Here is a 22,782-nt window from a genome sequence, read left to right as displayed (position 1 = left end):
GAAAAAAGAAAACGTTTCAACGCATTCATTTTATAATAGAAACGTTCATTTTACTTGCTTTGCACGTGACGCTGTCATTTCGTCTGTTACTTATTTAAAATTTTCACATTTTTCTATGTCTTAAAATTAGAAATTAAATTTAATGACCTAAAACTGCAATAGTATATTACAGTAGAGGTGGAAAAATTGACAGTTTCACACACGCATGTGTCGGATTTGCGCAATGCTTATGGGGTCCCAGAAAAGTTTCGTAAATATTATGGGGTCCTGGGGGACGCGAATGAATCTCAGTGATAAAAAGGGGTCGCGACTGAAAAAGGTTCGTCTTTAGTTTTATCCACTGCATTTGATTTGCCCGTTGCTTTAATTTTGAATGAATGATGTTCTGGCATATGCTTGCCCACCCTGGCAATACCGCGGAATCTCATCTAGCCCTCACGAAGATCCAGGTCTATCAACATTTTTCTTGCATTCTAACAGTAATTTTGTAGCAATTTTTCCTTTACAAAAAGTGTTAGCAGTTTACAAAAGCAACTCCAAGCATACACGGCACAGGTAGCCGCTCAAGGCGCCGAATTTCGGATGGTGCTAATTAAATTGTTCTTACAATTCGTAACTAAACAGTATACTTCGCCTTGAATTATTAATACGTTTAATTAATATGTGGCGCCAAATGCGCTGATTGCCTAGGGAGGCAAAACGGGTGGAGCAGGGCCTGGGGTAGCTTAACACGGATTGATATTTTTTCCGTTATAGTCGTAACCAAAAATGAAAGTGTATGCATTGCACGAGCTTGTACGATAAGAATGCAGAAAAAAATTCGTAGTTTTGTGATTTTTCATATGTATAATATAAAGTCGTTTCTTAAATTTGCGATTTTTTGGATGTGTAGCCTAAAATAGAAAGGAATTAATTTAAGTGTGAGATTTCTCATGCTTGAAGAAATTCCAACAACACATTTTCCTTAAATACGAAATTTTTGTACAACGTAGGCACCAGTGAACTTTTCTAAATTTATGATTTCACGCGTATGACGGAAATACAAATTCATTTTCTTAGAAAGGTCCAGTATGATGAAATCTACATAGTACGAGAAATAAAATGCTGAGTAGTAGTAGCCTTTTAGTCGAAAGATTTGCGAAGCAAATGTTAGATTTCACAGTTAACATTTACCAATAACTAAAAATTATTTGTTTCTATATATTTGTATGTTGTTAATGTATTTTAAAAACTGTACGTTGGTTTATAATTAACCAGTTATTAAAATTATCGTGCATTCTAAGTTATTTGTTGTTTATTAATATCTTTAAAAATGAATATTATGTACTGCTTTTAATGGATCGAAATTTCAATAACAAAAATAGAAAAGTGTGCGAAAAAGGATCTTGCAATTAAATATTTTTAAACCATAATAGTCGTCACTTTTAACAAAATTAATATGCAGCAAAATAAAACCGCTCTCAAATCAATAAAAAAGGCTTTTACAACACATTAAACAAACACTATAGCACCATCGAAGACTAAATTTCATAATGAATTTTTAAAATAATTTAAATCACTTCATTATTAACCTCAAAAGATTTTAAACAGAAAGCATTTTCTTAAAATTAAAAAAACATTTTTCAAGGACCTTGTATTAATGAAACTAAACTTTTTTAACCTTTACTGTAAAAAATTAGTCTAGAAAGATTCTTTTTTAAACAGTTTTTTCACTATGCTTTTATCAAAAATTATGTGTTAATTCTATATTTTAATATATATATATATATATGTTTCTAATCTTCAGCAAATTTTTTAACGATTCCTGAAGTAAATATTGGCTTATTAAATTCCTACTATTAGCTCATACTCTTCCTACATCTTGTTAAAATTTTCAGACCATCCACTCAAGTTCAAATATATTTTTTTAACTTGTAGGAGATGGCACTTGATGTTAATACAGTTTTTTCACACATTAAAGTCAATTCCTACTTATTTATATATACTACTTATTCCATAACTGCCATTGAGCAACGAAAAAATGTTAATGATGTTAATAAAAAGTAACTAAAATAAAATTTTTCTTTGTTGACCTAAGTAGGAATTGACTTTGAACTTTTTTTATATTACTTGTTTTTAACATATGTAGGAAAAAACAAGGCTTATTTTCAAGTGAATAGCAACATTTATCCATTACCCGTGCCGAATTCAATGTCAGGAGAAGGGAATTTAGTATTTTAGCATCAATATTATGTACGAGAAGTTTAGGAAAAAGGTCATATTTGTTTTAGGTTATAATTATCTTTCATTCTGTTTCAAATAACAGACTGTGTAATTAGACTATAATTACTTCGCTAATAACAAACCAGTAGAACTTTAAGAATAGATAATTATGATATCCTAAAGCATTGTGAACATCTAAACGAAATGTTTGTTTTATTTCTGTATCGTGAGCATTACTTTCATGGATCACTTTTTTAATGAATATCATGAAGATCAGAGAAAAGGCTAGTAAGTTTTTTTCCATGCATGAGGATAATAATTTCGCTTCCCCCCCCCCCGCTTAAAAAAGTATGGAAAGCATTACTATGAATATAGGTTTCGCTTTAAACAAATATGATTTCAAATTTGATTTTAACTTTTTTAGTTATGATTTTGTAGGTCAGTTTGTAGAGACATTAGGATTTTTGGAAACAGACAAGATGAAAAATTAGCAAACGCCTTCGCCGGGAATCGAAGCACGGACGTCTGGAATACCGGCCCAGTGCGCAGAACCACTACACCACGAAGGCACGCTTGGAAAGCGGGAAAAATACCTTATATACTTCCCTTTTTAAAGGGCAGCTGTTTTTTTTTTAGGAGATCCAACCGCCAAATCCTGGGTGTGGAGAGTCATCATCCACAACCCTTTTAGTTCGGGCCCCACTGTAGAGACATTAGGGTAATTGGAAAAGCCGGAGAGATGAAAAATTAACAAACGCCTTCGCCAGGAATCGAACCACGGACGTCTGGAATACCGGCCCAGTGTGCAGAGAACCACTATACCACGAAGGCACGCTTGGAAAGCGGAAGAGATACATTATCAGTTTTGAATAATCCAGATGGATGCTAATGTAGAAAACTGTTTTTTGTACGGTCTGACACAAGGATTTTCAACACTTTTCTTACATTTTAACCACTTTTAAAAGAATGATCGACTACTTTAAGTTACCCTATAATATAAAGCATACAAAACAATTATAATACAAATATTTGCACATAAATAACTTAAAGATAACAAGTAGACTAAGAACAGGAATAAAAACTTTTTTAAAAAAAGGTTTCTTAGATTTATGTTTAATTATTTTTGTATTATTAGTACAATTATTAAATTTACAAATATCAGAATGTTTTCAGGAATAAAATAACTTATTCTAACCGCACAAAAAGTCAGTTTTAATCAATGCGTTGGCTGCGCTAGATAAATTGATGCATATTTTTAACATTTGATACAAAATTGCTTAATTCTTAAACCCCGACAATAAATATTCAACCTGTTTCTTGTTTTCCGCAGTAAATTACTGACTTGATTAGGTAAAAGGAGAGAATAGGCAATAGTTCTGGCTGGGAATTTTGTAATTTTTCTTTGGATGACTTTTAAATTCCAAAACTTAGCATATCTATGTGTTTTTGTAATCAATGAGATCTTGATTATGCCAAATAGAGAAAAAAGATTTCTAATCAAAAAGTAACAGTGAAACGTCTTCCATTAGTTATATTAGTGACATAAACGTTAATAACATTTTCTATGAATAGTTATTAAAATTGCTGTTTGTTTTAAAATAATTTTGCTCTGATGAGCCAACCATGTTTAGAGTCTGGAAGATTTGATGGGGAAAATGTAATGCCTTATTAAATGGAAACAATATACTATTTTGCCAGCGCAAAGTTTTCTACCTTTCGCATAATAAAAGGAATCTATTTCAAAATGATTTCAGATCTTAACAGAATTTCATTTCTTTTATCGACATGGCATAAATGCTCTTGAAAAATGATAGTTGATTGAAAAATAGAGTTAAATGCAAGTACACTTTTGTAAAGTGCTTGTTTCCGATTAGTATTCTTCTGATTATTAATAAATAATTAATAATAATTGCTGTATTTATTAACTCTAATCGATAAATATTTTTGCTGCTATCTGGCTAGTTCATTATACAATGCAGTGAACCGTTTTGGCAAACTGGAAAATTATCTCACTAAAGAGCATAATATGAGAAAAATCTTTTATTCATTAAACTCACCTGTATATGTACATTAAAATCATCGATTGGAATATATTACAGTTATATTTATTAAATCATGTTATTAAAAATAAAGATGAAACCATTAAGCGTGTAAAGCGGGTATTGTTTTAAAACCGCTCAGTTTATTACACGCGCAAGCATTGCACTGGAATGATAAGAAAGATTAAAAATCTTTGTGAGAAAAATATATAATTTTGCGCCGATGGCAGCAGTTCTGAGAAACATTTTGTTAGGCTGCGTGGTAAAGGAAAGTGATGTGTCTTGAAGAATGGAAACATTAAACTATAGAGATTTCAGCAAAGAAAAGAAAACGTATCCGTAATTGATTTGCATAAAACAATTTTTCTTTGAAATATAATGCTAAAAACTCTTGATATATTAAATGCACAGCATAACATTTAGAAATATTAAGATATTAAGTATTATTTATCACTTAACCTTTTCGTTTAAAGCGAGAATATTTACTAAGTTTTACTTCAAGGTATGGTATTTATTCTTCTTGTAGTGCATTTTTAATACATCAAACGCATATATGTGATACTGTTGTTTATGTGAGTCATTTTTTCTTCTTTAAAACACATTCATAAATTCAGAGTCTAATCTTACTGTCTTATATTCGGACGACACAATGTCACTAAGGGAAAATGTTAGGTGTTTATTATCTACTAAATTTTGCGTGTATTAATTCGTTGATTACCGTGTTTGCCAGCATATAAGACGCACACCTTTTTTATACGCATTTTTGAAGAATAAACTCTATTACTGAACATTAATACAAATGCAATGTAATACTTTCTTCAAATACCCAATCTATCTGGGAAAGAACACCTTTTGATCGCCTTCGTCATAACCCAGACACTCATCTCCAGAAGCTAAACTAAAAGTCACTTGAATCCTCTTCTAAATGAGCACCTGAACCCTCTACAACAAATTGTCCTGTGTTCCATTCAGTGTGATCGTCGATGTCAGCGCATGCGCATTCACTGAATTCTGATTGTAATATTTCCACACTCCGCAAGGAAACAAGAAAAAAATCGCGTAACTCGGGAAAAAAAAAAAAAAATTTTTCAAGAAATGAAATTAATCAAAAACTGAGTATCGACGTATAAGACGCACCTCTTTTTTCAGACCTATTTTCAAAGAAAAAAAAGTGCGGCTTATACACCGGCAAATACGGTAATTGTTTTTATTATTTTTACTTAATAAAAAAAATCAAATTAAGATGGACCATCATAATTTTGTTTTTCGTAACAAAAATGCTTTAACTTACGAAGCAAAACTGTATTCATCGATGAAGTAAAAAAAAACAGCAATCTCATGTCGTTAAACATGCTGAGGGGAAAACGAAAGTTCCAGTACTCCACTTAAGAGTTCAAAGTTATGTCAGTCAAACCAGTAGAAGCTTGCCAAGAACACGTGGTTGGAAATTCCGAAAAACGATTACAAAAGAAAGTTGAAATCTATCCTGTCTGAGCGGGTGAAAATAAATGGAAGTTGTTGATTGCAATGATTGCGATTTTCCGAGTTGTTAACTCTTTATGTCGTTCCACTGTATCATCATTTTCTACCTCGCGACAACTTGCTGACTAGGAGTTTCATTTTCACACACATTCCCTGCATTTATACGCGGAACTCTTCCTAGCTTTTCTCGTATACTAAGAAGATATTTTTTTAATTGTACAAACCTAACAAAAAATTCAAACAAATAGATGCTGTTGGACGTTTTTTAAACGTACTCTTTCCCTTTATAAAGTAACTCGATGTACCTCAGTTTTCGATTATTATTACTCGGGGGTTGGTTAAAATTATATGTAATTAACGAGACCTCAGAATACACTTAACATCAAAATACGATTCTTCAAGAACATTTTACAGAAAAAATACAAGACCAAAGGAACAGCTGGAAATGTTTTAAACGTTTTTTTTTTTTTTTTTTTTTTTTTTTTTTTTTTTTTTTTTTAATATTAATTTTGTTCAACGTGCGTACATATCCCATATGTCGGGAACGAACACAATGTAATTCATTTATAACTTACACGCATACAATACATTACATTTAATTGTTTATATTCACTTTTTGTATTCATAGTTTTACAATATTTCTTTTGTTTGTTTTAAACGTAATTCGTACGTTACTTACATAAACTTAACATACATAAACACTTAAACTTACATAAATACTTGAACGTAACCGGTGTCTTATACATCCGATCTCGATAGTACGTCAGTCATTAAAAACTCACTGGAGCTCATTAAAAAGTGATGCGCTAACTTCTGTAAGGACATTCGATAAAATTTTAAACTAATCCTTAAAATCTTTCAAAATAATTTCGGCATATTATCTGAAGAAGGGAAATTTTTATTTATTTATATTATAAGCTATTTTCTTCCTCCTTTCTGCATACCTTCCTAGTGCAGTAGGAAGCATACTCGACACGTATTCAAAAGGTCCACGGTTCGAATCCCATCGAGGACACTACACATTTTTCACGTTTCTTGCTTTAAAAAAAAAAAAAAAAAAAAAAAAAAAAAAAAAGACCTTATGACTCGACAGTGGCGTCCGAACCAAAAGGTGACGTAAAATAATTCGTCTCCCCCAGGATCGCGATTGTTTCCCCTCATTCCCAATTGTCCTTTAAAAGGAGGAGTAGATAAGGTATTTTATTTTTCCTTTCCGCATGCCTTCGTGGTGTAATTGGAAGCATACTCGACCCGTATTCGAGAGTTTCAGGGTTCAAGTCCCGGCGAGGGCATACGGAAAATGGTCTAAGGGGATACGCAGAAAAAAAGATGCATTGGTGGTCATTGATGAATTGATTGAACATAAGAGAAAAGAGAAAAAGCCGTTGTTAACAACTGGCATTTCCAGTTTAAATATATCATTAGAAAAAATCCAAATAATTAAATTGAATCCTAAATAATTTTAATTTAGAAGGATATGAAGGATTTAAGAAATGAATTAAGAATGTTTTAAATTCAGTTTAGGCATATATTTTATTTGCAGGATCATTGTACCTATCGAGAGGAGGGATAGGACCATCTGCCGACAGCTGACAATAATAGACACATTTCAAGAATCCTTACACAAAGCGGGCGGGCAATTCGGCATAGTTTTCTGCAGTAAAATTTTATTTCTGCGAAGAATCGGGAAAGATGCATCAGAAAGGCTACAAAGCAATCCAGAAATATTTTAAAATGTGGAACAGATGACACTAAATTGCTTTCCTTTCCAAAGGAAAGTGTCTTTATCAGTCCGAGAAAATGTTTAGTTGATTGAACTGAAAAGGTAGAATCTGAAAAACAGAATAAGGAACTCTAAGGAGAATAAGGCGCTTAAGGTAGAATTTGAACAGAAATCCCTCATCTTATTCTGGACTGACTTGAAAGAAGAATATCCTGTGCTATTCAACAAGGCAAATCACTACTCTCTTACCATTCATAAACACCGTATTAGTGGAGAAGACTTCCTGGTTCTACACTAACTTAAAAAATATATACAGAAACAGATTCTCCAGCGTAAGTTCGAGCTTAGGAATATTTGTTTTCAAAAATACAGGGTTATTCAAAAAGAAAGAGCAGATTGCAAGCATGTGATTCTTCCAAACTACAAAAGATAGAAACATGATTCTAACGTTAATGGATAGAGAAAAGTGTACAATTTAGTACGGGTAAAAGTTCCAATCATGGCCGCATTGGCGCTATTGTATGTTCTGGTATTATTTGTCGGTTGGCAGTCTGTAGTGAAATGGCGGCGACACCACAGCAGAAGTCTTTTGTGTCCTACAATTGGCAAAACTAGAGTCCATTGTTGCAGTTCAGCGAGCATTTCGCCGTCAGTTTAATAAACAACCACCGCGTCATAAGCAAATTCACGAGTGGCATCCAAAATTCGTAGAAGATGGTTGCATCTGCAAAGGGAAAAGCACGGGACGTCCACGCGCATCGAACGAGAATGTCGAGCGTATTCGTACACTTTACGAAAGGAGCCCAAAGAAATCCACATCGCGAGCAAGCAAAGAACTTAAAATTCCTCAACCAACGGTATGGCGAGTTCTAAAACATCGTCTCTACATGAAGCCATACAAACTGCAGTTACTGAATGCATACCATAATTGTAAAGTTTTCTCTATCCATTAACATTAGAATCATGTTTCTATCTTTTGTAGTTTGGAAGAAATAAATGTTTGAAATCTGCTCTTTCTTTTTGAATAATCCTGTATAATTAAATATGTATATTTACGATTGTACTTCATTTTTACTTAACTAGCAAAAATAAAAATGTCTCTGCGTTATAGTTGTAGAGTTCCCCTTGTTTGCATAATAAATTTATTTTAAATTTGATACCTTTCCTGAACTTCTCAACTTCCCCGCCAGGATGTAAATTTTAAGTTAAGTGAAATGAATATTTAAACGGGTGAATCTCTGAGTTTATTGAGAGCGTGTTTTCGCTAGCCAGCGCACGTTTCGTTGCTATCTCGCTGTTACGCTAGTAAGCCTCTTGGCCATTTCGGATTATCATCAAGTCTGTTAGGTTTTTGTGAATCAACCTGTTAGGCGTAATTTAACGTGCTAGTCCAAGTACTATTTTATTTAAGATTTTCGACTTGAATTATATCTTACGTTTTCACTTTCACCGCAAGTTGACGGTGCCATTGTAAAGCACAAAGATCGTGCCTTTCTGTTACTCACTTTGAATTAAATTTCAAGGTCATTTTTTACCCTTCGTTTGTGCTGGCAATTTACTCTCAAACCTGTGCGAGAATTCGCCACGTTCATTGAAGAATCCAATTTAGTTTATGTGGAATCACAGAGACAGATCTTACATAATTATTATTATTATCGTATCTGTAGATGATAGTAAAAATGCGTAATGGGGGTAGGGTTGGGGTGTAATTTGGGGGAGCAGTGGTGAAGCCATCAAATGAATCATTATTAAATGAGTTACTGCTAGTTGGGAGCATTCTTCAATTAAAAATTCTTTTTTTAAAACGCTACTTTAAAAAAAGTATCCGCAATTTCATGCATTTCTGAGTTAATCACATTATCATATTTTGTAAACTCAGGAAATAAGTGTTTTAAAACTTTTCGAATTTTTTGCTGATTTTCTGATCATTTTGTTCAGTTTAAAAACGTAATCTATAACATGTGTTACAATTTAGTGTACTGCAATCAGTGTCTTTATTGTGTCTGTTAACTGAAGATTCTTTTTGTTCTTATTTCAGATGCGGAACTTCGAGAGCAGATAACAGAGGCCAGTAAGAAGAGGTTTAGGGAGTATGCCAACGGACTTGACAAATAATAAAAGAGTAGCAGCTCGACACAGCTAGCCTGTACGCAGATGATGGACCCTTTCACAGTCAGAGTCACTGTCATTCTTTCGTGAGAGAAAAGAGGGATATAACTAATCCCATTTCCTCTTTGCTATTATCATCATCCCAGGGTTCCCACGATCTTGCACAGAAAGAGTCAACATAGTTTTGTCTTCAGAGCTTCTTTCTTTAGTTGCATTTTGTGGAAGATAATGATCCAGAATTCTGGTTTGCTGGAAAGGCACAACTGTGGGTCTCTCGCCAAATATTAATAACAACATTCTCGCCTTAACGATAATTTTCTCCTGATTTTTTACTCCATCATTTAATTAGAACATGATTTCTGCAGATTATATCTCCAGCTAATATTAAATTACTAACGCAAATATATGATGCACGCGTGTTTCAATGAATTGTCATCATTTCTATTCCTGTTCAATAATATTTATAATATTTCAGATATATCTATGGAAAACTTAGTGCTGAATTGGTGGTTAAAATATATTTGAAATGTTCTTAATTATTGATTCATAATGTTTAAAATTTTTTATAAAATCTTGACTATTTTAATGCATATTTATAAATGTGCATCAACACAACATAACTTAACCTTACTTCAATAATTTTTATTGATGTTCTTAAAACTTCTTCGAAACTATTAAGTATATTTCTTTGTTTGTTATATTTTAATGATGCAAAACACTTGAAATCCTTTGACAAAACTGTGCTCCAATCATGCAGATTTACAATCATGCTAAATTAATCTTGGATAGAGTTATTCGTAAGTAGCAGTTATTCAGTTCATGATAGGTTACAGTTGTTTATTTGTGAAGAGTACTGCAACTCAATGCTTCATTTTTTTAATTTGGCGAGAGTATCTGCCAATTAAAATTTCAGAAATGTTCGCTAATTAGAGCGTGGGAACTCTGCAAACCACCACCAACCACCATTGTGATATAAAACAAAAATCCGCTTACAACTGCACCGTGCCCTACACTTTTCATTCACTTCGTGCTGTACATACTCTTTACTATAAATTTATGAGCAAAAAGAAACTTTCCTTGTAGAAATATAATAGGAATCAGCGCTCTTCGATTGATTTTCGTGATAATCATATGTATCTCTATTTTACACTCATTGCCATAAAAATGTGCGAGTCAAGAAAGAGTTGTCAGGATCGAACGAAATTTGATGTATGTGAATGCAGTGTTCATATAATTAAGTTTGAGCTTCAAACCCGTCGTGCGCGACTGCACTCCATACGAATGCGACGATTAATGGTGTCAGCACATGAAATGGGCGCCGAGATACCAAATTTCCTTCAGCCAGGCACCTCACAATTGTACAGACAAACATAGGGGCGATACTGAAAATACTTCACCTGTGTCTGGATTGTGGACAATTATGCAGCTGGCGTTGCATGTGCGTGTCAGATGATATGATGTTACTGTCCGCTGTTGGTCTGCCAAGGGCGTCCTGTCTCGTTGGTATGCAACCTGTCTCTGTCGTCCACTAGTCCCAATGCACTTCCTCACAGTGAAGTCAGGACGGCTTATATGGCGGGCTTGTTCGCTGCGCGGACCACCCAACTTACATCATCTCGATGATTCTTCCCCACTTGATCTCTGAAAACTGATCATAGTATCTTCGATGACAATGTAACGGATCTCTAGTGAAAAGGTGTCCCCTTGAAACAGTTTAACTATAGGCAAAATGCCTCTGCGTATCGTTTTTATGTGCCAGGAGAAAACGAACCTCAGTGGCATCGGATGGCATTACACAATGTGCAGTCATGCTGTATGTCCAATCATTTGCTTATCTGTCTGACACGCACCTTCATGCCAAGCTTTGTTACGATCCAACAAACAGATCTTAGTCCGCAAATTTTTATGGCAATAACTGTATATGAGAATATCAAATTTAACATATTTTCATAATTTAATGTACAAATCTGAAAGCAAATGAAAGAAGTTTATAAAACATGAAAGGAAAAGAAATTAATCCAGTATATGTATATATTATTATGCTTCATCATTATACAATAGGACTTTTCAGCAAATATACTTCTGCGGAAGCCTTTAAATAATATTTATATTCCCAGTGAATCCCTCATAAAATTTATTATGTATCATTATTAATATATGTTATTTTTAAAAACTTAATTATCCGTAAAGGAAAACGTATATATTTTTTCAAGTTGTTGATGTAATCAAAAATTTAACTTCTTTTTTTCGCAACTTTGTTAAAGACAAACTGTTTTTCAAGGGCCTGGATTAGATTAGATTGTCTTGATCGAAAACTTCATTTTCATTCTTGCATTTTCTGCGTGTAAAATTAATTGAATTCTTATTTTTTGTTTTAGTTAATACGGAAAATACAAACCACCAACTGTCCCAAATAAAAAATAAATTACTTTAGGGAAAAAATTACCTGTCAACATGGAGTTACCAACGACGACGAAGAGCGCTGAATCAAACCCCTATAAATCCTTGTATTTTTGCCCCCTTTTCTCTATTATATTCACATTGAGTGTAAATAACAGTGAAGTACATATTTGTTGTATATTATGATAGCGTTATTCTGCAATATTCATGCAAATGAGAAGAAAAAGTGTTTAAACTTATACTGTGCATGAGTGTAACAACAAACAATGTGCCATCGGAATCTTAACGGTTCTTTCTTGACATGACTTCTGTGTTTTTTTAAACAAAGCACTCTTACATTATTTATTATAGTTCAAAGCTTACACAGAATATGCTACAAACGTTTTCTGAACGTCAAGAATCCTTAATTTTTATTTACTGAACTACCTTCAAATACTAGCGTTAATTTTTTAAACGTTCTGTGATGGCCTTTTTTTTATTTTTTCATTTCTCAAACGCAGTGAGTTACGAAATAAAATAATTTAACAATTCATTTCTATCGAACGTCAATGCACAAAAATATTAAACCCTTTTTTGACTTAAATAACAGAAACCTATTTTATTGACTTGAAAATTGACTTGAACTATTTGACTATTTGACTTGAAGATTTTTAAAACGTAAATAAAATAGGAAGATTGAAGAATGTAAGGTTCATTAAGTGTTCTTAAATTTATTTTTAGTTTCCATTTAAGTGAATTTAACCAAGGCCAACGAATTTTAACCCTGAAGAACGTTTATTTAAATTTCATTCGCTAAACACTTTCATATTAAAAATTTAATTATTACATTTTTAATTTTCCACTTTCTGTTATTTTTTGCTTGAAGCAAGTGCTTGATAGTCCCTTCCTTCAAAGAAAAACTAAGGAAAGCTCTCCTAGTATATGGTATAAATTTATGTTAGATTTACTTATGTACGGTCAAAGGTGAAGAGAGAAATAAAAAAAATAATAATGAATTTCAAAAAAGATATTGATATTTCCTCTTCCATAAACATTTCTGTATGCATTTGAATAACTTTTATAACTTACAGAAGTTTCAGAATTTCTTATTTGACAATTGTAATATTTTTATGAGAAAATAGTTTTTGTCATTAAAATATTAGTTTTAATTTTTAAAATTATAACGTTTTAAGCTCTATTTCCTTATTTCCCTAATCCGTATTAAAAATCTAAATTCTTCCGAAAATCATCCTCTTGACCCAAAATAAAAATGAAAATATATTCCTACATGAAAATCAAATCTTTATTTTATGTTTAATGGTTAGGCATTGCAATAGCATTTTTTTGTAGTTGTGCTACTTACGCTTTGCAAAACTGCTCATTTCTGATCACTCGCAAAACTTTTCTAGCTATTCTTGGAAAGGTGTTTTTGTTTGTTTGTTTACAAAAATGCTTCAGTGTCCCCTTTAATAATTCTCATAACTTAGTCACAGTTTCCCCTGAAATAGACTCGTAGGTTAGAAAAGTGTCGTCAGGACACAGGAACCCAGAGACATTCTGCTGGGTTCAATGTGGCCTGCATCGTTACCTCCCGAGGGAGATTCGTCGCTTCGTGTTTTCTAACTTCTCGAATGCGGCGAAAATGAAAAGGTTATATTTTTGGCCTAATTAGCCAAAAGCAGGTTGTACAGGATCATACAAAGAAAAGTTTACTTAAAAAGAAGCGAAATAGGAATGCAATTTCAGTCCTCCCTTCAGCTGCATTGCAATGGGATTTACTGCTCATTTGGAGCAGAAGCTGCCCCAAAACGTCCTGCTGAATGTTATCTTTTAGCCAGTTTCTAAGAATTAAGCATTGTTAAGCAAAAATAATTAAGCATTATTTTTGTTACACTCATGTAATCAGTATAAACACTGTTGAGAATTACGAGATGTGTTACGATCTATAAGGCCAGATAGAACAAATAACATCTATAACTAAAAGCTTTTTCATCTTAAATTCGTTGGGAATTGAACAATGTTCTTGTTAAAGCAAGGGTCTCAAACTAGCGACCTAATTTTAAAACAAAGACCATAACAATGAAATTACAATACTTCCCCTCCACTTGAAAAAAGAGGCCCTCTATCAGATTCCCTCAAAACTGGTAGAGCTTTTCCATAAGCTTAATCTAAAATTACATTTTGAATAATTTTTAATTTATTTGAAAAGATAAATTTATAAAAATGTGTTAAAATGCCTTTTGTGAAGTTTCATACTTTAAAATAATACCGCAAAAGCATTTTTAAAAATGAGAATTATTGAAAATGTTGTAAAGCTAAAAACCGAGCCACGGTGAATTAGATAGAATGGCCTTATGTACTGCTAAACCTGTATTACTGTCTGAAACAGATTATTTGTTTTGTGGCTCATTATAGCTCTTTAAGTGACTAATCCGGGCCGCCCCCCGGGTTATTTTCTCTAATAATGGAGGCGGAACTGTAGAGTTACTGGGATGGGACTATATTATACTATCAATGATGAATTTCTGGTGTCCCGCCCAGTTTTACCTGAATTAAGATTTTGAGAAATCATTCTACCGGCAATTATCCGGAAAGCAAATTATGATTCTACTGCTATTTAAGTGATTTGGAATTTTATAAAAACTCAAAACTTATTTTTTAGCTGCAAAGCTCCTAGCTTTAAAATGAGGCGATGTCAAAAATTCTCCTCTGTCTAGTTTTCGAAATTATTCACAAATCATATATTACTCTGGAAAAATTTATTTTTACCAAAGTCATTGAAATAATTTTTTATTTTTGCTCTTTCAACCAATGCCGATATTGGGCTTTTCCTGGAAAAGTTCTGTCAAACATGATCATTCACAATAGATATAATTACATATTGTATATACTACTGGACGCGATAAGATAATGTTTATAACTTCGGTATTTTCGATTTTATTATTTAATAGTTTATGACGTTAAATATTAAATATTGATTAACGTCCCTAAATATCCGGACGTTTTATTTAATAATTACTTGTTAAAACAATTCGAAAAGTTTACTTATTTTTTATCATATCCTTTAAAAGTAATTACTGTTGCAATTTAAGCCTTTTAATACCATTCCGTTTATATTTATTTCTGCCTCATTGCAAGCATTTTAAAATAATTACCACTTTTATCAGTAATATTTAGTTTAGTTTAGATGTAGCGTGATTTATTGTCATTTTTCAGTAATATCTGGTTCAGTGTAGATGTAGCATAATTTGTTACCATTTTAAGCAGTTTTTCTGTCAGTTTAATCTTGCAACATTTTACAGATGGTCCTAAATAATAACGCTAAGTAATTTATCTAGTCAACGGAATAGTGTGAAATGTCTATAAATACTACGCTTTCATATTAAGATCGCTACATTTTTCATAACAAAAGTGCAATAATAATCATTTTGCTGCCATACCATACGATTTGCATGAAAATTAGAAAAAACTGCATTTTACTTCAGCGTTTGAGACCCTTATGAAATCTTTTACTTAAAGTAAACTAAGAGTACTTATTTTTTATTATTGTTATTTTTATTGCATTTTCAATATTTATGTTATTTTACATTGTGTGATACTGTTTGTTAATTTCATATGTATAAAGTCAATCAATATATCTTAATGCAAAGCTTATAAAGTACGGAAATTCAGTGTTATGTTACTCGAGTGGAAAAGTATACTTTTTGTACCACTTATGTTTATATTTCATTTGTATACCTGCGTGTATAAAGATTTTGTACAATGCCATGTGGTATTGCATCAGATGCTGAAAGAGTAAATCAAGTATCCTATTCTATTATATTTGTATACATATATATAAATTGCATGCCGTATTTTTAGAAATGAATATGAAGTCTAAATTTTCTACTTTCAAAGTAACTTAAGCAAGAATTTTGCTGCATATGAAAATGGCATTGATAGAATAATTTTAAGTTTCCAGTTAAAGGGATTCTCTGAGAATATTTGCAGTAAAATCGCTTATTTTCCATTCATTTGATATTTCTCGTTACACAGTATTACATGAAGCGATTTATCAATAAATTATTTATTATTTGGTTTATATACAATATGAAACTGTTTCCTTAAAATTATCTGTCAAATCTTATTTTTGAATTATGTTGTACCCTAGTGAAGGTGGTGGCATACAGAAGTGCAGCAGATTTTAGATTTATATAATCAGAAATTCTCGATTTATTTTATTAATGATCTTCTTCTTTATTTCTTTTACATCGTAAAAAAAGTTTTAATTAAACGGAAAACAAAAAAGAAGTACACCTGCATCAAAATGAGGTACCCTTCCATTGAAAGTGATTTCGTATTATTTTAGTGGAAGGCTTAAGATTCCTTTATTAACAGATGACTTTCGCAACATTTTGCTTGCTTTTTTTCTTACTAATTTATTTATATTATGATACATATAATCACATGTTTCCAACAAAATTATGCAAAATATTTGTGCTGCTTTTGAAGAAAATTGGCCTGTATGTAATTCCCTCGAAATACACAACTCATTTCTTATAACACTAACAAAAGTTTAAATATAATTAAGCCTAATATTAAAGTGCGTTTTAACTTAACGCTGTGAATGCCACGTCACTCAAACATGAATGATGAGTAAGTTATTCCGTCACCCGTTGTGGTGATAGATTTATTAATCTTTAATTAATCTATTAGGTATGACAATATTAAAAACTAGCAAATTTTTAATAGTGACAAAACTATTTAAGAGAAGCAGCACTCAAAATTATGCACGAGTACTTACAGGTAACTTATCCGTTAAAAGATATTCATAAAAATACTAGCTTTTTATGACATACAAAGTGTGTCCGAAAAGTTTGATAAATGATCTCAGAAAATAAAGGAAACAAGAATTGCAAACAAAATACCTTTACTGGGCCTCCAAAGTAATCACCATTAGCTACAATACACTTCTGACATCGGCAGGTGACAGGTGACGGAGGACGGGGACGTCTGGTGTTTAACAGGGGTAAGCAGGCATATGTCCCACGCCTTCCACTATCCAGATGCAACAACTCCCTGGATCCGCACAAGGCCGCACCGGGAGTTTATTGATATTCCATTCAAATTAAACATGGCCATACAAGGGCGACATTGTGTTACATTGAAATTTGATGTACATTTGTGGGTAAAGCTGTGACAAACTGTCAGCAAACGCTTCTTGTGGAATCGCTCGAAGCACCGTGGTCATGCATTGTTGGATACCTTGAAGGGCTAATTTAAGACGGGAAAACAAAAAGAAGTGTGGCAGTGCCAAATCTGGAGAATAAGAAGGGTATTGAAGAATAGAATTGCAAATTCTGGTCAGACATGTCGATAAAATCTCTAGACGTTTTCATTCGAGTTTGCTTCCGCTCGTCTGCCAGCGAATACGGTACAAAGTAGGCATAAATCTTCTGCCTTTTTCTAATGTAAGCAATAGTGCTTACACTGTCTTTGCTTATCTTCAAATTTTCTGCTATCATTCTCAAAGACAGCAGCCGATTATCCACAAGCATCCGCACCCATTCAATGCTGTGTGGGACTAGGCCTATTGGTGGTAGCCTCGAACGCTGCTAAAGCGTTTAAACCAATCAAACACACACTTTTGTTTACTGCTTCGACACCATAGACTTGCACTAACATTTCATGAGTCTCCGTCGCCGGCATCGCTAGTTTAAAGTAAAACTTCATGTAAAGGCGCTGCTCCATATTGCAAAGACACGAATTCTCACACTGACTTCATTAGCTTAGTCGCAGCGTGTACCACTGCTTCACTTCGGTGAGTTGCACGATAGGGGACGCTTGTTGACATGTCTGTCAATAGATCGATGTCACTTTTTACTTATAGTTAATTAAGTACAAAATAACTTACTTTTTCGAGTTTGTTGAGAATAAGAAATAAAAAGTAAAAAGGAAAGACTTTTGGTTTATGATACTTCATGCACGGATTTCCCTTTCTGCAAAATTTTCACTCTATATCTGCAAACGTATAAAAAATGTGTAAATAAATGTAATCATATTTTTATAATGTATATAAACAAGCCAAAAACGAATTATAAGCACTTATAGTTTTATAGTTTAGTTACAATATTGAGAAGACGTCGGATAAAACAAGGTCTAGAAAGGTAATTTAGTAATATTTTACTAATTGCTAAAATTTAGTGTTCTGTAAATTTTAATAATCAATAACCAAAATATGTAATAAGTAAAAATTTACTCATATGAAATTGGACTAAAATATGATTAAAAATATACTTACAAAATGTATCCTATTGATCCACTTGGGTTTTTCCTCGAAACAAAATCACATATTATCCCTCCAACAGTTTTTCATCCTGTATTTGTTTTGATTATCAGTTTGCCTGTTTTGTTGGTAATATACACCAGCGCTATTATTTTAAGGAGATGGTTTCTACATAGTATATAGTTTATCCACTCAAAACAGTAGTAGAATGGTAAAGTAATTTTTAAAAAACTTCTGTAACCTAACATATTCCATGGTTAAAAATCTCAAAATTTTAATTAATTTATTTTTTAGATACGCGCAAATGATTTGTATCAAACCATAAATTTGGATAAATATCTAAATTTTACTGAGCATTCAACTTGATCTAACTTTCATTTCTATAATAAAACGGACCTGTGCCAACAAATTCTAACACCTGAAGCAATCTCCATATGGTTTCCCATATATATATATATATGTGTGTGTTTTTTAATTTTTTCACTATAATGCTTAATTTATTATATTTTTAATTTTGCGAACTCTGCATTTTACTTGCAAGTGTCCTTCTCGCCCTGTTCTCGATCTATTTAAAACAAAATATTAATTTTTAAAAATTATCTTTCATTTTTATTTTAAATGAAAAGAGAAATAATTTAATGATAAAAACGTTTTTATATGTATATATCACTGCACACACAACTGGTTGTAAAACTTTTTCTCAAGCATTTTATTTTAAATTTTGCAAACTTTTGAGTTACGTTTAACATGATTTTGTAAATTACATGCATTCTTTGGTTCAATTTCGCAGGAATACAGTGGCAAGAAATAGCAGCATTTGACTATTGATAACGATTTGAAAACTAACAAATATACGATATAATTGAAATATATTTTCACTTTAAATTCACCTCAGTTGACACCTTAAACTTCTAAATAACATAGTTCTAATATTAAATTTTTGAATGTAAGAAAATCCTTTTTTATGGGTTAGTCAAGATAAATTCACAGTATATTATTCCACATCCTACTTTTACGTATATCCCCTTTATCAGCTATGAAATATCCCTTTAATTGGAAGTTATTAAATGAAGCTTAAATTTGTATGTAATTGCTAAATTCTTTCAATGCCAATTTTCAAGATTTTATTGCTACTTGGATGAAAACGTCATATATTCTTAGAAGAGTGATGAAACATGTTATCATCAAAGTGCAAACTTTTACGTATTAAATTAGCAAAGAATTTATCTCGTGTATGTTAGAGAGTGTTTAACCAAAATAGTTCAGTGCTCTTACTAGTTCATAGAGCATAGCTTATAGAAAGTGAAGCGCTTATGAAAGCCTCCATCCATTCAAAGTCTTAAATCTCGCTTGTGCTGCGTCAGTATTTTGATACTATATCTATTATATCATTGCTAAAATATTACGTAGAGCTAAGCCTAACTGATGAAGTCTTGTGGCGTAGAACACTTACTTTTCATGCCCTTTCAATGATTATATGTACTTGTCCGATAGCAGTTTACTAACAATTTTTTGGCACAGATATGATACAGACTGTTGATTCGAAATAAAGCAATTTAACGTAACGTGTGGTATAATGTGGATGAGTTGATTATTGTCTGCGTTTTAGTCCATATCACTTTTTCTATACCAATATGGCGCCATCTAGATTAAGAATTCGATGTAATGCAGACTCACTCGTGTAAAACTCCGTCATTTAGGTATTCTTGATCTGAGTACTCTCAGTCATCAATATCATGTGAAGGAATTGCATCAAAACAAAGATTTAAATTAAAGACGGTTGACGCAATTTTTCGAATTTTGAATATTCTGTCTACTTGTGTGAATCTTAGCCTAGCAAATACTTATAAATGATTAACTTCTTGGCTTTTAAATCAATACAGTATCTGATCTAATCATCTGTTCAAAAGCTATAGTACTAATATGGCAATTTATCCAAGGTTTTAAGCCTTACGATTTGATAAATCAAAACATGAAACAGAAATGGGCCAGTGTAATGAATAACACAACCAGAAACAGTTTCGCATTTCTGATATTTTGACTGAATATGAGTTTCTTGGTTTATTGGAAATATCCAGCTCTATCTTAATAGAATCATGCTTCTTACAGTTTTAACGCTGTTTCAAGGTTCTTGCATCGATAGCAATACGTTTGCAAAAATATCGATCTCTGTACTGACCATGAGGTCCCATGAAACTGCCACATACGTTAAGATGGCACTGGAAACTCCAACATTGAATATGCTGGGATACTAAGAGAACTTAGAAACATAGCTACCTATTTTTTCACTAATACACAAGCACTCATTTCTTAACTAGCGTAGTGTATCAATTCTGATGTCACCTTTCTGCGAGTGGAGTATTCCGGCTTGCTCAAAATTCGCTATCATTCCGCTTACTGGATCTGTTTGAGGTTACAATTTAGTTAATTACATACCTACAGCCTCGTTTATCTTTTTATTTGATTTTAACTTTCTTCTGAATAATAACCTCTCTGCCTGAATATAACCATCTTCTGAAATATAATCTTCCTAATTCATAACCTTCTGGAATATAACTTCCGTGTTTAAATATAACTTTCTTCTGGAGCATAGCTTCTTTCGGAATATAATCTGCCTGTATCATTTTAAATTTCTTCTTCGATGTAATTGATAAAACTTTTGCTTCGTTTCAGTAGCTTACGTTCCACAAGTAAGAGTTACGTTGAATTGTTATATGTTTTTAAAATTGTTTCTTCGTACTAACATTCTACCTTCTAGAAAATCAACAGTTTAAACAACAAGAGTTTCTTGACGTGTATAAATCTGAAGAGGCATGTTTTTGCACTTCCAAGCTGAAAATGGAAGTAGTGATCCATAAAATCAGAAAGATATACTAATTAAAAATCTCACAGTTCAATATCATATTATTGAATAAAAAATCTGTTAGGAATAATTATTATATAGCAGGCAAGAGTAGCAGGTGATATTATATTTGATTTCTGACCCCTGTCCTAGTTGGATCCAGTGATATCTTAGTAGAAAATGCATTTATTTACTAATGTGGATAAGGTGTTAGTTATCTGTTAATTTCCAAAAATTATCTATCTGCTAATTTCTAAAAATTACTTATCCGCTAATTTCCAAATTATCTCTTAATTTCCAAATGATAGTCTTGTGGTCTTCAGCGTTTTTTTTCGAGAGCACATCAAGCAACGTAATTGGTTTGGTATATTATGGCAAAGCACTCGAGGACTATTTGCCCAAGGAGAAATGCCTTCATTGGAGACTTTCTACGAACACTGGCTTGTTTCTACGTTACACATTAGAAAATCTTCAAAAACGCATATGCAGCCAGCCCGTTCACCGAGATTCGGACCCTGGACCGAACTGCACTGGTGAGAGACTTAACAGCTTGGCAACTGGTGGGCTGTAACGTAACTGATAGTACTATAGTTAAAATAGAACTCCTCGAATGATTTCATTATAGTTTTCGATAAATCAATAGGTAGAAAATAATTTATTATTCAAAATAACATTTCATTAACCTATGTTAGGCATTTTCACAATTTTTAACCCGCCAAGCCCGTCATTTGCCGTATAAAGCACCATGATTCTGGTTGACGAACTATTTACAGCAAAGCACGTGAGTGCTATCTCAGGAGATGCATTCATGGAGAAGTTCCTAAAGTTATGTACGGGACTGATTTTGTTCTACGCCACTCAACTTCAATTTCTATTGAAACATAAATTTTCAGCGTGCAAGAACGGTGATCGAGACGTGGGACCAAACGAGTAGAGAAAATGTATTTATTGAGGCTATACAAGTTGGACGTTAAGATTTTCAAAGCTTGATTAAGAATGCTAATTTTAGATGTCAACAATGTTTTTAATGAATTCTCAATTGTAAATTTAAGGATTTATTTAATGAACGTAAATTACTTACTTTTTTTTGATAATTTAACAAAGATAAATAAGTAGTTTTTGATTATTTAATGACCTTACATACATTGCTTTTATAATCTGCTGTATTTAATACCTATATATAATATAATAATGAAGGTAAGTATAATTTTGTATAATTCGTATTACACATTGGTATTAAAATTACTTTTGTTAAGTATTTTGTCGTTCAGCTAACAAATTTAAAGAAGTTGATAATATAAAATGAATGTTCGAGATGGTAACAAAATTTATATTTTCTTTAGAATTGCATAGACAAAAAATTATATGAGTATTTCAAAAATAAAATTACTGTTTAATGATTGTAAAAGCGAAAATATAATTAAAGATGTTTTGTCCTTATAAAACTTCTCTTATTTCCCACTTGATTTTCATGCCTATATTCAAAATGTTTTATGTCACGAAACTCTCCACAAACGTTTTTTGTTCTATATATTCACTATGCAGCAGTATTTATATCACTTTATTTTTAAAAAGGCTGTACCAAACGTCTTCAGGAATATTTATTTTGCGGTTTTCGGTTGGTCTTGAAATAAGAATGAATAAAAAAATCGTCTCCAAAAATAATTGTCAAAGGAAAGATAGTTAAAATTGCGAAAAAAAAGGCGAAAACAGTTATTATTGCTTCCTATATTATTCAACG

The 22,782-nt window shown here is 32.2% G+C and overlaps 1 protein-coding gene across 1 annotated transcript in view; it reads left to right on the top strand.

Annotated features, from left to right (window-relative positions):
* Nucleotides 1–22,478, top strand: part of LOC118192153 (dual specificity calcium/calmodulin-dependent 3',5'-cyclic nucleotide phosphodiesterase 1-like) — a 621,234-nt gene extending 598,756 nt beyond the window's left edge. Inside the window, exon 16 of the mRNA XM_085820151.1 lies at nt 9,485–22,478. Within this exon, the coding sequence (XP_085676277.1) occupies nt 9,485–9,561 (77 nt within the window). The 3' untranslated portion in view covers nt 9,562–22,478. The remainder of the gene's footprint in view (nt 1–9,484) is intronic.
* Nucleotides 22,479–22,782: the final 304 nt, after the last annotated feature.

This window comes from Stegodyphus dumicola, chromosome 7 (assembly GCF_044657685.1).
Source record: "Stegodyphus dumicola isolate Sdum_Otavi_A_Nest chromosome 7, ASM4465768v1".
NCBI lineage: Eukaryota > Metazoa > Arthropoda > Arachnida > Araneae > Eresidae > Stegodyphus > Stegodyphus dumicola.
This window is presented reverse-complemented; position numbering and strand designations above follow the sequence as displayed.